This window comes from Callithrix jacchus, chromosome 11, assembly GCF_049354715.1.
Source record: "Callithrix jacchus isolate 240 chromosome 11, calJac240_pri, whole genome shotgun sequence".
In the NCBI taxonomy this organism is placed as follows: domain Eukaryota; kingdom Metazoa; phylum Chordata; class Mammalia; order Primates; family Cebidae; genus Callithrix; species Callithrix jacchus.
In genome coordinates, this window is record NC_133512.1 from 124,473,716 (window position 1) to 124,488,289 (window position 14,574).

General features: G+C 35.6%; 1 protein-coding gene across 16 annotated transcripts in view; it reads left to right on the top strand.

Moving 5' to 3' along the window:
• The window catches only part of CADPS2 (calcium dependent secretion activator 2), a 564,672-nt gene that overhangs the window by 278,308 nt on the left and 271,790 nt on the right, over window positions 1-14,574 (top strand). For all 16 annotated transcript variants that reach the window (XM_054237741.2, XM_054237742.2, XM_054237744.2 and 13 more), the window contains one exon: window positions 6,565-6,676. In XM_054237741.2, coding sequence (XP_054093716.1) covers window positions 6,565-6,676 — 112 coding nt within the window. The remainder of the gene's footprint in view (window positions 1-6,564; window positions 6,677-14,574) is intronic.

A 14,574-nucleotide genomic window follows, 5' to 3' on the forward strand; every position in this document is an offset into this window, starting at 1 on the left:
ACTTTATATGATTGTATAAATATATTTGATTTCTTAACCAAATGAGTTTAGGATACATGAAAAATTAAAACTGTCATTTCATGTCACTATCAACTTTCAGACAGCTTGAATATTTAAGTAATGGAAACATTAAGAAGAGATGCAGGTAAATAGTCATATAATATTTGTTTAAAGAGGATGTCAAAATCAGAAACTGAACTGACTATTTTGTGCCTTTAATGTATATATTTATAAATAAACTCCATAAATAGAAAATAACGGACACAATAATTTTTGAAGTTATGTTTGCTATAATTCTGTATTGCTGGTCATAGATCAGAAATGTAGATTTAGCCTACTATTTATTTCTCTCTCTCTTGACACAGGCTTTTGCTCTGTCACCCAGGCTGGAGTGCAGGGGTGGGAACACAGCTCACTGCAACCTCAACCTCCTGGGCTGAAGGGATCCTCCTGCTTCGGTCTCCTAAGCAGCCAGAACTATAGGCACACACCAGCACACTAGACCACTTTTTTTTCTTTGTAGATGTGAGCTCTGACTATGTTGTCCAGGCTGATCTCAAACTCCTGAGTCCAAGTGATCCTACTGCTTCAGCCTCCCAAAGTGCCAGGCTTACAGGCCCCAGCCATAGTGCCTGGCTGAGCCTACTTTTAAGTGCTTAACTTCTCCAATGATGGATACATTACATGTTGTGTGGGTAAGAATTTTGAGCTAAGGGATTTGTATGCTTTTTTTTTTTTTTTATTTTTGAGACAGGGTCTCACTTTGTCACATCAGCTAGAGAGCAGTGTTGCAATCATGGCTCACTGCAACCTCCACCTCCCAGGCTCAGGTGATCCTCCCACCTCAGCCCTCTGAGTACTTGGGGCTACAGGTGCATACCATCATATGTGGCTAATTTTTGTATTTTTTGTAGATGGGTTTTATCATGTTGCCCATGCTGATCCTGCTTGAGGAGTCCTCCTGCCTCACCCTCCCAAATTCCAGGGATTACAGGCATGAGCCACCATGCCTGGCTTGATTTGAAAGTTGTTGACAGTTGTTTTACTGTGCATGATTTTCAGTATATTCTAAAACAGAAACACTTATCACTTTTGAGAATACTTCAGGTCCAAGTTATCTAGTGCTCTAGCTACTGTAAGAGACCATGGAGACCAATCTAACCTGTCGAGAAGGCAGGGCAGGGATGCAAAGGAATAGATGTTACAGTATAATTATTTATTACCTACAGTCTCCTATTAGAATAGAAATTCCAAGGGGCTAGGGACTTTTTGTTGCTCATACTAGAATGTCATCTGCCACATAAAAGGTACACAGTTTTTTAAAATGAATAAAAAGTACATGTTCAGTTGTGTATCCTCCCTTTTTTTCACTTTATATCATGCATGGTTTTATGTTGCCATTACAGCCTTTATTGTAAATAGCAGCAAATATTTCATCATATGCCCCATAATTTACATAATCACTCCCCTAATATTTTTTATTTATCTTAAGTGTTTACTGTTATACATGATGCTGTCATGAATATGTTTCTGCTTATACATTTTAATACTTACAATTTTGATAGGATAAGCTCTTAGAAATAACGTTACTAGGTTAAAAGATATGAACATATATTTTGGCTTCTGCTACAAATTTACGGTACCCTTTATTTAATAGCAACTACGTAATTAATGTCAGTTATTTCAGTTGGTATATGAATTACCCTGTTGTCAGAGCCAGGAGGTCCTGCTGTTCTCATAAAGGTGCTTTGTAGATTTTTATTCATTTTAACATTTACCTTGGAATTCTGATCCTCATAAATAATACATTCAGAGAAGTGGAGAAAGGCAATGCGTTTTGAGTCAACACAAATGGGCAGCAAGATAAAGTATTCTTTTATCACAGAATATTGAGAAAATAGGAAGACCATAACTGGTATTAATCACTGAGCAGGTTTAAACATGCCAGTTAAGTAGGAAATAAGGAAACGTCTTGGTGAATATTGAAGATAGGCCTATTATCTTCTTTCTTCTTTTCCTGCTTTTTTTTTTTTTTGTGGGGTGGGGTGGGGATCAGGGGAAGCTTGTGTTTTTAATTTATTTTAATTTATTCATTCTAGAATTTATGATTTACTGTCTATATTTTTTTAACATTTATTTCCCAAAGAAAAAAATTACGAAATTGGTGCCAGTTTATGCTTGTATTCTGGAATGTTGGCATTTATAGTTTCTTTATAAATAAATTATATAGAGATTTATTCTTTAAAGAATTTATAGATAAAGAATTTTACAAATAAAGATTTATAGAGAAACTATAAATCCCAACATTCCAGGATACAAGCATAAATATTTATATATAACTATTCACCCCCTTAAAATTGTACATTTTTGTTGAATGTTGGTAAAAGCTTTGTCTTCTGGCCTGCTAGTCAGGATCTGTTGGTCTCCTTGTGCCTCACCTTTTTCTTTGCCTGAGAACCCGTTTTTAAGCCTTCTTCATTTCACAGGAATTGGTCATTAGCATTTCCTCCCCTTGACACAGCAGTCCTAGACCTTATAAGTAGAGCTTCTGGCCATAAATACAGTAATGTACCCATGGTGGAGAGTACTTTTTGCTTTGTGAGCACTCATGGAAAAGTTACACACACACACACAAATCTGGAAATTAAAGTCCTTTTCAGTTATTTTACATGAACAGTATTATGCAGGCTATGTTATCTAATGCGATGTAATAAGAATATAACTTAATAAGAAAATGGAAAAGATACATAGGAAGAGGAGTTCTAAATCACACCTGTAAACATCTGAATGACAGTAAAAACACATTATAAATTTATGGGGGGCTGCAGTTAAAGTGGTTAAAGCAAATTTATAGTCATAAATGCTTGCCCAGAATGGAAGAAAAGTTTAAACTTAATGACTATGCATGCAACTTAAAATTTTAAACAGCAGGATTAAAACAGATAAATTAGAATAATGTAGCAAAGAGCAAAATGTAATAAAATTAAAAACAATCATGAAGTAGAGAGGGTCTTCGAAGTCAAATGGCAATTGTTTGAAAAGAATAATAGAAGTGATGAACCTCTGTTAAGTTTCAAAATGGAAAAGAAGAAAGCATTAAGAATGAAAAAAGACATATCAGGTGCTATAAGGATTCAAAGATTAAAAATTTACAACTTGTATAAATACTTCTGAAAATCTTAGATGAAATAAATAACATAAAACTAAGTGCTTACCAAAATTCACTCAAGGAGAAAGAAAGACTGAGTAGTTCTACAACTACAACCAATAAAGAAATTGCCTCATTAGCAAGGATCTTCCCATACAGAAGCACCAGGTTCAAACAGTTTAATAGTTGAGTTCTAAGAACAAGTAATTATCACTTTTTGGCAAACTCTTTCAAAGAATTAAAGTATAGCACTTTTCAACTTAATAAAACCAAACATGAAAAATCCAAGAAAGTAAGTTTACAGGCTAGTCTCAATAATGAACATTTATATAAAAGGCTAAATAAAGTATAACTTACTGATGCCTGTATTCGTTTTTTTATTTAAAAAAAAGTTTATCTCAGGAAAGGAAGACGACTTCACATTTGTTTTTCATTTTATATGTGTATATATACACATATATATGTATATGATGTGATATATATGATAATGTATGTTATATAAATGATACTGTGATGTATATGATATATGAGTGTTAGGATGTAATGTATATGATATTGTAATGTATATGATATGAAGAGCTATTATGTATATATATATATATATATATATATACACACACACACACAGTATCTCCTTCATATATGTGTGTATACATACGATATCTCTGGCATATATATTTGTGATATATATTTTTATAATCATGTATATATTTTATGCATATATTACATATATACACACATATGTATCCTAATATATTTATGTGTGTATCTAATAAAGATGAGAATTTCTTTTACCTATAAAAGACTACCAAAAACCTAGAGCAATGATAACAGAGATAAAATACTGAAAATATTCCTTTAAAGAGGAAATTCAAGGGAGTGATAAAAATAAACTTCAGGATGCTAGCTATATCAGAGTAGTGAGTGGTGGAGAGGAGAGGAAGAGGAAACCAGGGGCACACAAGGGCTTTCCTAATGTTATAGTACATTCCCCATCTTAATCTGAATGGCAGAAATGTTGGTTTTCACTGTATTGTTATTCTTTAACTGAATCTCATTTTATGGACACTTTAAAAATATATCATTTTATAAAAATATTTTGATGCAGCCGAACATGATGGTTCCTGCCTGTAATCCCAGCACTTTGGGAGACCGAAACGATCACAAGGCGAATCACGAGGTCAGGAGATGAAGACCATCCTAGCAAACATGGTGAAGCCCATCTACTAAAATTACAAAAAAATTATCTGTGCATGGTGGCGCATGCCTGTAATCTCAGCTACTTGGGGGGCTGAGGCAGGAGATTAGCTTGAACCCAGGAGCTGGAGGTTGCAGTGAGCTGAGATAGAACCATTGCACTCCAGCCTTGTGACAGAGCGAGACTCTGTCTAAAAATGTGTGTGTGTGTGTGTGTGTGTGTGTATGGATGGATGGAGAGATAGATAAATAGAAGGATAGCTGGATAGATGGAGAGATAGATACAGATATGAAAATGCAAAAATAAGAAATGTGCTGGTGATAAATATTGTAGAATAGTTTTTGAATATACTTGTCTGTGAAGAATCAAAGGTAAAAGGTAGTTTTCTGGAAGTTCGTGGAACCATGAGTGAGCACGTTTTTTTTCCCCATATTAATTGTTACTTGTCTTATTTTATCCAGCAAAGTGGAATTGGAATGCATTTCAGAAGGACCAGGTTAAAAGAACAAAGCTCACTTTCTCTTTGGGTAATCATATATTGCTGAAGGTTGGGAAACACAAATGAACATTTAGTATAATTACTTCCAAAGGATTTTGAAATTAGAGGAGAAAACGTGTTAGTTTAATGGAAGTTTGATCGGAAGAATTTTAAAAATTAGCAAATTCTGTGGAAAACTATTAGACTGTTTCCATATGACTATCAAAAATCTTTTACTTCGCTTATCAGAAAATGTCTCCCAAATTTAACTATGTGACATTGAATTAAAAAAGAGTACATCCTGAGAATTAGCTCCCCGGCTGTTAACCAGATTGCCTGACTATATTCAAAGCTTAAGACTCCACACACTAAACTGAGAATTTTTCTTTATCCCTTACTTTGGTTCTGAATCTATTTTTGTTTTTATTTCTATTTTACTGTTGCTTTTTGTAAACCATCTTAATTATATGAAATGGCAAAAAGGCTCTTTGCTAACCCCATTCTGGAAGTCTAAAATAGAAATTAGGCTGCTTTTCTTCTCTAATTGAATCTTCTCTTTCCTCTGGCATATGATGTTTCCAAAAAACAGAGTGCATCTAGATGCTAGCTTCTTTAGTCATTGAAATGGTCCCTGCTTTACTGTACACATTTATTGTAAATGGTGTGATAGGAGAGGAAGATATAATCACAATTATTTGTTCAGTTTTATTAATACTTGCCTTACTGAGTTTTCTGCATGTTGTAAGCTTTCTGAATGAGATTTATAAAATAAAATATAGACAGCTCCATGAAAATGAATTGTTTTGTTTTTTTTCAAAACAACGTAAGAAAATTGATACTTATTTATTGATTTATTTTTAACATGAATCTGTATGTTAAATCTCATTTTTTTTCCTCTTCTGTGGTATTTTGCTCAATGGCATTTTCTTCATGCTGTGCTGGGTCTCTGCGTCTGATCTCTCAGAATTGTGAAAAATATTGATAAGATTGTTTAATATCAGGCGTGAGCCAGTTAAGTTTGTAAATAAGCTGGAATGAACTGGTCTACAGTAAAGACAAGATGCTATTAATTAAAAGATAAGCCAATAAAACATGTTAATTTGTTATGATGATTTTAAATGCCAGGTGTCGACAGACTTATTCCCTTCCTAAGAGAAGGTAGTGGGAAATTAATTACAAAGCATTCAGATTCTTATGATGCATGTTTCTTTCTTTTTGACAGGAGCTTTAAAAGTCATATGAAGTAATAGAGCTGAAATAATTATGCTTACTTTAAAAAATGTATAATTTTTAATAAAGACCTCCCAAAAAGAGATGTGATAAAGTCTTTAGTATATAAAAATCATTTCCTGAGAAACTGTCTCTTATATAAACAAACCCTTAGCAATTTTTCTCAGCTGCTAGTAAAAATGGTGCTATAATTTGCATTTGAATTAACACAGTAATAGATTTCAGTAGCTGCAACTATATTGCTTTACCTTAACCTAAATTCTCATAACATGCTATGTTGTATAGTCCAACATGCTAATTTTTTGAACAGCTGAGTAACTATTGCAAGCTGTAATGCTTATTATTCTTTTCCTTGACTGTGCCATCTGCTGGAACAAAAGCAAAGATAAAAAGCTCGTTGAGCACCAAAGATTCTGTATTGTTTAATTTGCCTTCTATGGAGACACATCTCCTTGGGGGGAAAAAATTTAATGCTGCATTTTAAGGAATATTTTTGTTACTTCATTGCAGATGGGGGACTCAAGGAGATTTTACCACCACCCATCCTCGGCCTGTGGTCAAAGTGAAACTCTTCACAGAAAGCACTGGAGTTCTGGCCCTAGAAGATAAAGAACTGGGAAGGGTGAGTCGGGTCTGCCCTGTGTGTCCACGGTAGAACAGTTTTCACTTCTTTGAATTCATGATTAAGGTAGACCAGTATGCAATATTTGAACTCAATGTTCATAAATTACGAAAAATCATTTATCATTTCCCAGTAGCCCAATTTACACTTCTAATTTATTAAATCTTATTGTCTGTAACACAGAAAGTATTGTGATAGGCTTTGGGTCTGTAAGGGCTACATACAAGTTCCTTGTCACCAACTCAGTCATTCTCACACACGTGCTTCACTGGCCATTAAACTTGGTGCTGGCCAACTTCTTTTGGGTAAAAGGTAATTCTCATGTAACGTATTTCTGTTCCTGGGTTCAAAGGATCATCTTTATATTTGAAGTTGTCTGTTCTTCACGTTCATTGTGATTAATCACAGAATATCTCCGAAGTGCGTCTATCTCTTTTGTGTTTTCCATTTTCCTCGAGAAAAGATCTTTCTCTCACACCTTTTAACATTAATTATTTCTAGGCCAGGAGTGGTGGCTCATGCCGGTAATCCAAGGACTTTGGAGGCTAAGGTGGGCAAATCACCTGAGGTCGGGAGTTCAAGACCAGCCTGACCAACATGGTGAAACCCCATCTATTTAAAAAAAAAAAAAAAAGAACATTAATTATTTCTTTCTATAGTCACCTCTTCATACCTAGAATATATTTACCTTCTAATCCCAGTATGCCCTTACTATACTCAACTTGTGCTGGCAGTAAAGGCATTAATATTAGGTAAATCGGTGTGAAAGGTCATCTTCAGACTTGTAAGTGAAGTCAGTGTTCTAACTAAGTAGGCTATATGAAGGTATCTTCTGTAATGTGATTATTTATTTATTTATTTATTTATTTATTTATTTATTTATTTATTTATTTTGAGACAGAGTCTCCCTCTGTCATGTAGGCTGGAGTGCAGTGGTACGAACTCAACTCACTGCAATCCACCTCCCAGATTCAAGCAGTTCTCATGCCTCAGCCTCCCAAGTAGCTGGGACCACAGGTGCGTGCTACCTTGCCTGGCTAAATTTTGTGTTTTTAGTAGACAGGTTTTCACCATCTTGGCCAGAGTGGTCTTGAACTCCTGACCTCAAGTGATCCACTCCCCTTGGCTGCCCTAAATATTGGGATTACAAGCATGAGCCACCATACCTGTCCTCAGTAATGTGATTCTATCTTACCCAGACCTGAAGACTATATTCATATATATTTTCCAAAAATAAAACCTTGAAAATTTCTGGTATTAATGGACTGCTTGTGCAATGCTAGTAGATGCTAAAGGATGCTAGGATCATTCTGTATACTAAAAATTTTTTTTAAACTGAAGTCAGGATTTCTATTAGTTTCAGACCCTCTTCTTCTACCTCCTTTACACTCTTGGAATTTTTCTATTTCTAGGGATTTTGTAAGTCTGTATTTACACTCCAGCGATTTTGAATCTTTATTCATAACCCAGATTTCATCTTCTGTTTTCTTGGTACATGTATTTGTTAATACCTGACAGATGTGTTCATTCATTCATGTGCTTATGTATTTGTGCATTTATTTTCATTCAACAAAGGTCTACAGGTCACGTAATCTAATACAAGAGCCTTGGAGACAACATATGGTCTTTATGGATTTATTAATCAGGGTTTTTTACTTAAACTATTGGTATATTAATTTTAAAGGTAAAATTAAGTTACTTTTCTTATTGTAACTATATTTCACTATTTAACAGCAGCCATTTTAAGTCTAGTGCTGTAATTCTTGAGCTATTTTTAATGTATTTCTCAGCTTGTCAAATAATATAGTTAAGCAGTTTTTAAATTGGATACATAAGTGACACCTATTTGATGCAATTTCATTTCTGAGAAACCACTTATGCTCCCTTACTCTCTTCACACTAGAAAGACAACTTTTCTATCCATTACAATAGATAGAACCTTAGCACTACTGATGTTTTGAGCAGGGTAATTCTTTGTTGTCGGGTGCTTTTCTGTATATTTTACGATGTTTGACAGCATTCCTAACCTCCTGAAGAGTGGTACAAAATCCACCCTGCCTGAGAACCACTGATCTATACTAATGACCTCAATAGATTCCAAGATTATAAGTATCATTTATATCTAATGACTTACAACCTGTTACTATTCTTCTTGTGGATTCAGATTTGTGTATCTGACTTCAGTACTCAGTATTTCCAATTGTATATTGATATCTCAAATCACATATTTTTGAAACAATTTATGACTTGTATCTCATAAAGGCTTCCGTAGAGGCAATTGTTAAATAATCCTGTAACCTAGGTATTTCCCTTGTTTCTCTTTTTCTCACCCCAGCACCCAATCCATTGCAACTTTTGTAAGCTTTTTCTGTATTTATTCTGAATCCATCCATGTATTAATACCGCCACTACCCTAATTCAAGGCACCATCATTTCACATAAATAGTCTGTTTGCTATTATCCCATTGATCACTTTGTCCTCTCTGATTTGACCTTCACACCTCAGTCACTATGATCTATTTAAAATTCAAAATAAATCACAACATTCTGTCCTTAGAATATTCCAATGTCTTCCAGTTTATTTGGAATAAAAATCAGACTGCTCATTATAGTGTAGCAGGTGCAACAGGAGTTCTCAGGTGTGGTCTTGCACCAACAGCATCAGCACCACCTGGAAAATTGTTAGATATGCAAATTCTCAGGCCCCACTCTAGATCTGCTGAGTCAAAAACCAGGTGCAGGGCTACTATCTGTTTTAATAAGCCCTCCTGCTGATTTTACGATACACCAAAGTTGGAGAATCCCTAATCTGCATGAACTGACTTCTGTCTCCAAATTCATCTTCTGTTAAAACCTCCTTGCCTACTGTCATTCTTTCCTTACACCATGCATGCTTTCTTTTCCTTAAACATCTTAGACTCATACTGGCTTTAGACTTTAGATCTTTACATGTGTTTTAATCTGAACATGTGCACACACACATTTGGAAGAAATTGGCGTTCATCTCTGGATGCTGGAGCTATTAATAATGTCCTACACACACACACACACACACTCACTTTTATAATTAGAAAAAATAACTTTTAAGTTAAAAGAAAAAGCTTTACATGATCTGACATCTGTAGCTTAAAATTTTATGAATAGTGTGTCTGGGGTGCTTGGATTTTTAACATGAAGAATTTTAAAATTAAAAATTTTTGTAGCATTTCAATTTTAAAATGAACAACAGAGCACTAAAATAGGTTGATACCACAGCAGGGTACTACTGTACACCTGCTAAATGGTGAAAATACAGAAAAACTGACAATAACATGCTTGTGGGAAAGCAGAACAGAAACTCTTACTCATTGCTGGTGGCGATGCAAAATTGTACAGCCACTTTGGAAGACAACTTGCCAGTTTTTTGTGTAAAGTTAAACACATACTTACTACACAATCCAAAAATTGTACTCCTAGGTGTTTACCAAAGGGTTTATGAAGTTTGTATCTACACAAAAATCTGTGTGAATGTTTAAACAGCTTTATTCTTAATTGCTAAAACATGGAAGCAGCCAAGATGTTCTTTAGTCAGAGAGGAGAGTGAATAAAACCATGGTACATTCATACAATGGAATACTATTCAATGACAGAAACCAGCTATTAAATAATTCATGCAGTGGCATAGATGAATGTAAATGCAAATAAAAAAAGTGAAACCCAAAAGATGACATATTTTATTATTCCATTCATTCTAGAAAATTATAAGGCTAGAAAACAGTTGAGAATTTGCCAGGAATTGAGATGGGGTGGTTTCTTGGCCAGAAAGGGAGTACACAGGGCACTTTTAGAGTAAAGGAACTGTTCTGTATGGGACTGTGTGTTATGTGCTATATTAGCCCATTCTCATGCTATTATGAAGAAATACTTAAGACTAGGTCATTTATAAAGAAAAGAAGTTTAATTGAATCAGTTCTGCATAGCTAGCTAGGGTAGCCTCAGGACACACAGTTGTGGTAGAAGGCACCTCTTAACAGGGTGGCAGGAGAGAAAATAAGTACAAGCAGGGGAATTGCCAGATGTTTATAAAACCATCAGCTCAGGCCAGGCATGGGTTGCTCATGCCTGTAATCCTAGCATTTTGGGAGGCCGAGGCAGGTGGATACCTGAGGTCAGGAGTTCAAGACCAACCTGGCCAACATGATGAAACCCTGTCTCTACTAAAAATACAAAAAATTAGCAAAGTGTAGTGGTGGGTACCTGTAATCCTAGTTACTCGGGAGGCTAAGGCAGGAGAATCACTTGAACCTGGGAAGTGGAGGTTTCAGTGAGCTGAAACTGAACCACTGCACTCCAGCCTGGGCAACAAAGCGAGACTCCAACACATGCACAGGCGTGCACGTGTGCACGCGTCACACACACAAGAAATTAGATCTCCTGAGACTCTGTCACAAGAACAGCATCAGGAAAACCATCCCTGTGATACAATTACCTCCACGTGGTCTCTCCCCTGACATGTGGAGATTATGGGAATTACCATTCAAGATGAGATTTGGGTGGGAATTACAATTCAAGATGAGATAAAGCCTAACCATATCAGATGCATAACTGTATGTATTTGCCAAAACTTATAGAACTCTGTGTTTCAAAGAATGGACATCAATGTATGCAAACTAACATGAACACACATACTCCCCAATGCATACATCAACCAGGAGCATCAAAAGGATGCCAGCATGGAATACAGACTGAGACAAATGAAATTAGTTGTATTGTACAGATGTGACATAGCTCCACTGATAGAGGTGATGAGAAAAGAAACAGACCTAAGTAACCTAAGGGGAAAACATATGTTGCAGTACTCTTGATAACCAAGTGATGAAGATGACCACTACCAGTTATGTCATGTGGATATCCGATGTTCTCTACTATGTTCTGAGAAGGGACATTTTGCCTCTGTGGTATTCTTCCCCCAATCCCCACCATAAACCCAGGCTAATCATGAGTAGAACAAATACAGATTGGTGACATTATATAGGATAAATGGCCAGTACTCTTCAAGACTGTCAAGAGCATAAAAAAGGAAAGTGAGAAACTGTCACAGGTCAGAGGAGACTAAGGAGTCAAGACAACAAAATGCAGTGTGCTGTCCTGGATTGGACGTTGGGACAGAAAGAAGGCATTGATGAAAAAACTTGTGAAATCCAAATAAAATCTGGAGTTCAGTTAATAGTAACCTGCCAATGTGAGTTTTCTGGTGTTAACAAAGGTACCATGGTAATATATGCTGTTCATTCAGAGGGAAAGTGGGTTTACAGGAAATCTCTATTCTATCTTTGCAGCCTTTCTGTAAGTCTTAAATTATTCTAAAATATAAAATGCCTATTATGTTTATTATAATAAAATATTATGTTTATTTATAATAAAATATTATGTTTATTTATAATAAAAAGGTTTTTAAATTATTTTATGAAATGCCTCAGCATATATTGTTTAAGAAATGAACATTTCTGGTCAGACATAGTGGCTCACACCTACGATCCCAGCACTTTGGGAGACCAAGGTGGGTGAATCACCTGAGATCAGGAATTGAAGACCAGCCTGGCTAACATGGCGAAAATCATGTCTACTAAAAATACAAAAATTAGCAGGATGTGGTGGTGCACACCTGTAATCCCAGCTACTCAGGAGTCTGTAGCAGGAGAATCGCTTGAATTCAAGAGGCGGAGATTGCAGTGAGCCAGGATTGCACCCTGTACTCCAGCCTGGGTGACAAAATGAGACTCCATCTCAAAAAAAAAAAAAAAAAAAAAATGAACATTTTTTTACATCACTATAATTTCTTAATTACACCTAAGAAATTTAATATTGATTCAGGAATATATACTATGCCATAAATATTCAGAGTTCTCTAATTATCCCAACATGTCTATAAAAGCTGGTTTTCTCCCCCATCTAGGACACAATCCAGGATCACACATTGCACTGGGTTGTTGTAGCTCTTCAGTCTTCTTTATTTTAGATGTCCCCACTATCTTTTTATAAAATGTTTATTATAATGACATTTTTAAGCTTCCAAACTAGTCTTATAAAATGTTCTTTATTCTGGATTTGTCCTGTTTTTTTTTCATGAATGGTTTCAGGTAAACATCTTTGACAAGAATCCACCTATGTAATGTTTTCTGCTTCCCATTGCATCTTATCAAGTTATAGAATGACTATTTTCCCCAGTTTTGGGAATTTTAATTAGGTATGATCACTTGGTTAAGGTGGTATCTGCCAGTTCTCTCCACCATAAGGATACCATTTTTTGTTTTGATTCTAATAAGCTGTGGGGTGTTACTATGAGAGTTTCTCTAACCACCCTTCACTCAGTGTTTGAGCTAAAGATTCATGGATTTTAAAAAATTTCACGTTATAATCATTGTCATTCTTTTCTGATAATCAGATTGTGTCAGAGTTGTATATATGCTTTTGTATATGTGTGTTTCTTTACTATTTTTCTTTTCTTTTTTTAAAATTTCCCCCACAGCACTAATATGTTTTCTTTTTCTTTTTTATCATGTACTTATTGGGCTTTGCTTTCTGGGACATGAAAGCTTGTACCCTCCCTTCCCAAGGCCTGTTATTAGCACTGGTTGTTTTTAAGAATGATGGAATTTAGAAACTAACATTCTACGTATGTATTAACACTGCTTAGTTGAGAAATAATACTTTTTTTTTTTTGGAGACAGGGTCTCGCTCTGTCACCCAGGTTGGAGTAGAGTAGCACAATTGTGGCTCACTGTAGCCTCCATCTGCTAGGCTCAACAGACCCTCTCACCCCAGCCTCCAGAGTATCTGAGGTCATAGGTGTATGCCACCATGCTGGGCCCATTTTTAGAATTCTGTGGTAGAGACAGGGTCTCACTATGTTACCAAAGATGGTCTCAAACTTCAGAGCTCAAGAAATCCTCCTACCTCAGTTCCCCAGATGGCTGGGATTACTGGCATGAGCCACTATTGCCAGCCCAAGAAATACACATTTTTTAAAATCATGAGTTTACTGCTTCTCCATAAGATTAATATATTTACTCATTTTTTATCATATAATATATGCAAAATATTTTCACAAATATCATGTCAGTGCAACTACCAACAACAAACTTACATAGTAAATGTCAGCATATTTTTTGCTGTTTGATTTGTCTTTAGAATGTATTCCAGTAAGCATGTATATCCGACTACTCTGTTCAAAAGTAACCCAGTGCAATAGAACATAAAATTTCTTATCCTTACAGTGAAACCCATTTGAAGAAATCGTTGGTTCAATCATTGCAAAGATGTTTCAGAATTAAAAATTATTAAGCTGAAATATTTTTATACATAGCCATTTTAGAAATACAGTTTATATCATTTTATACAATGTTTGAATCTTCTTAGGGTACTATGTAGCAGTCAGTGTACTTTTTTTTTTTTAATTGGATTTTAGGTTTTGGGGTACATGAGCAGAGCATGCAAGACAGTTGCGTAGGTACGCACATGGCAGTGTGCTTTGCTTTCCTTCTCCCCTTCACCCACATTTGGCATTTCTCCCCAGGCTATCCCTCCCCACCTCCCCCTCCCACTGGCCCTCCCCTTTTCCCCCCAATAGACCCCAGTGTTTAGTACTCCCCTTTCTGTGTCCATGTGTTCTCATTTTTCATCACCCGCCTATGAGTGAGAACATGCGGTGTTTCATTTTCTGTTCTTGTGTCAGTTTGCTGAGATGATGTTCTCCAGATTCATCCATGTCCCTACAAATGACACAAACTCATCATTTCTGATTGCTGCATAATATTCCATGGTGTATATGTGCCACATTTTCCCAATCCAGTCTATCATCAATGGGCATTTGGGTTGATTTTGTAAACAGTGCTGCAATGAACATTCGTGTACATGTG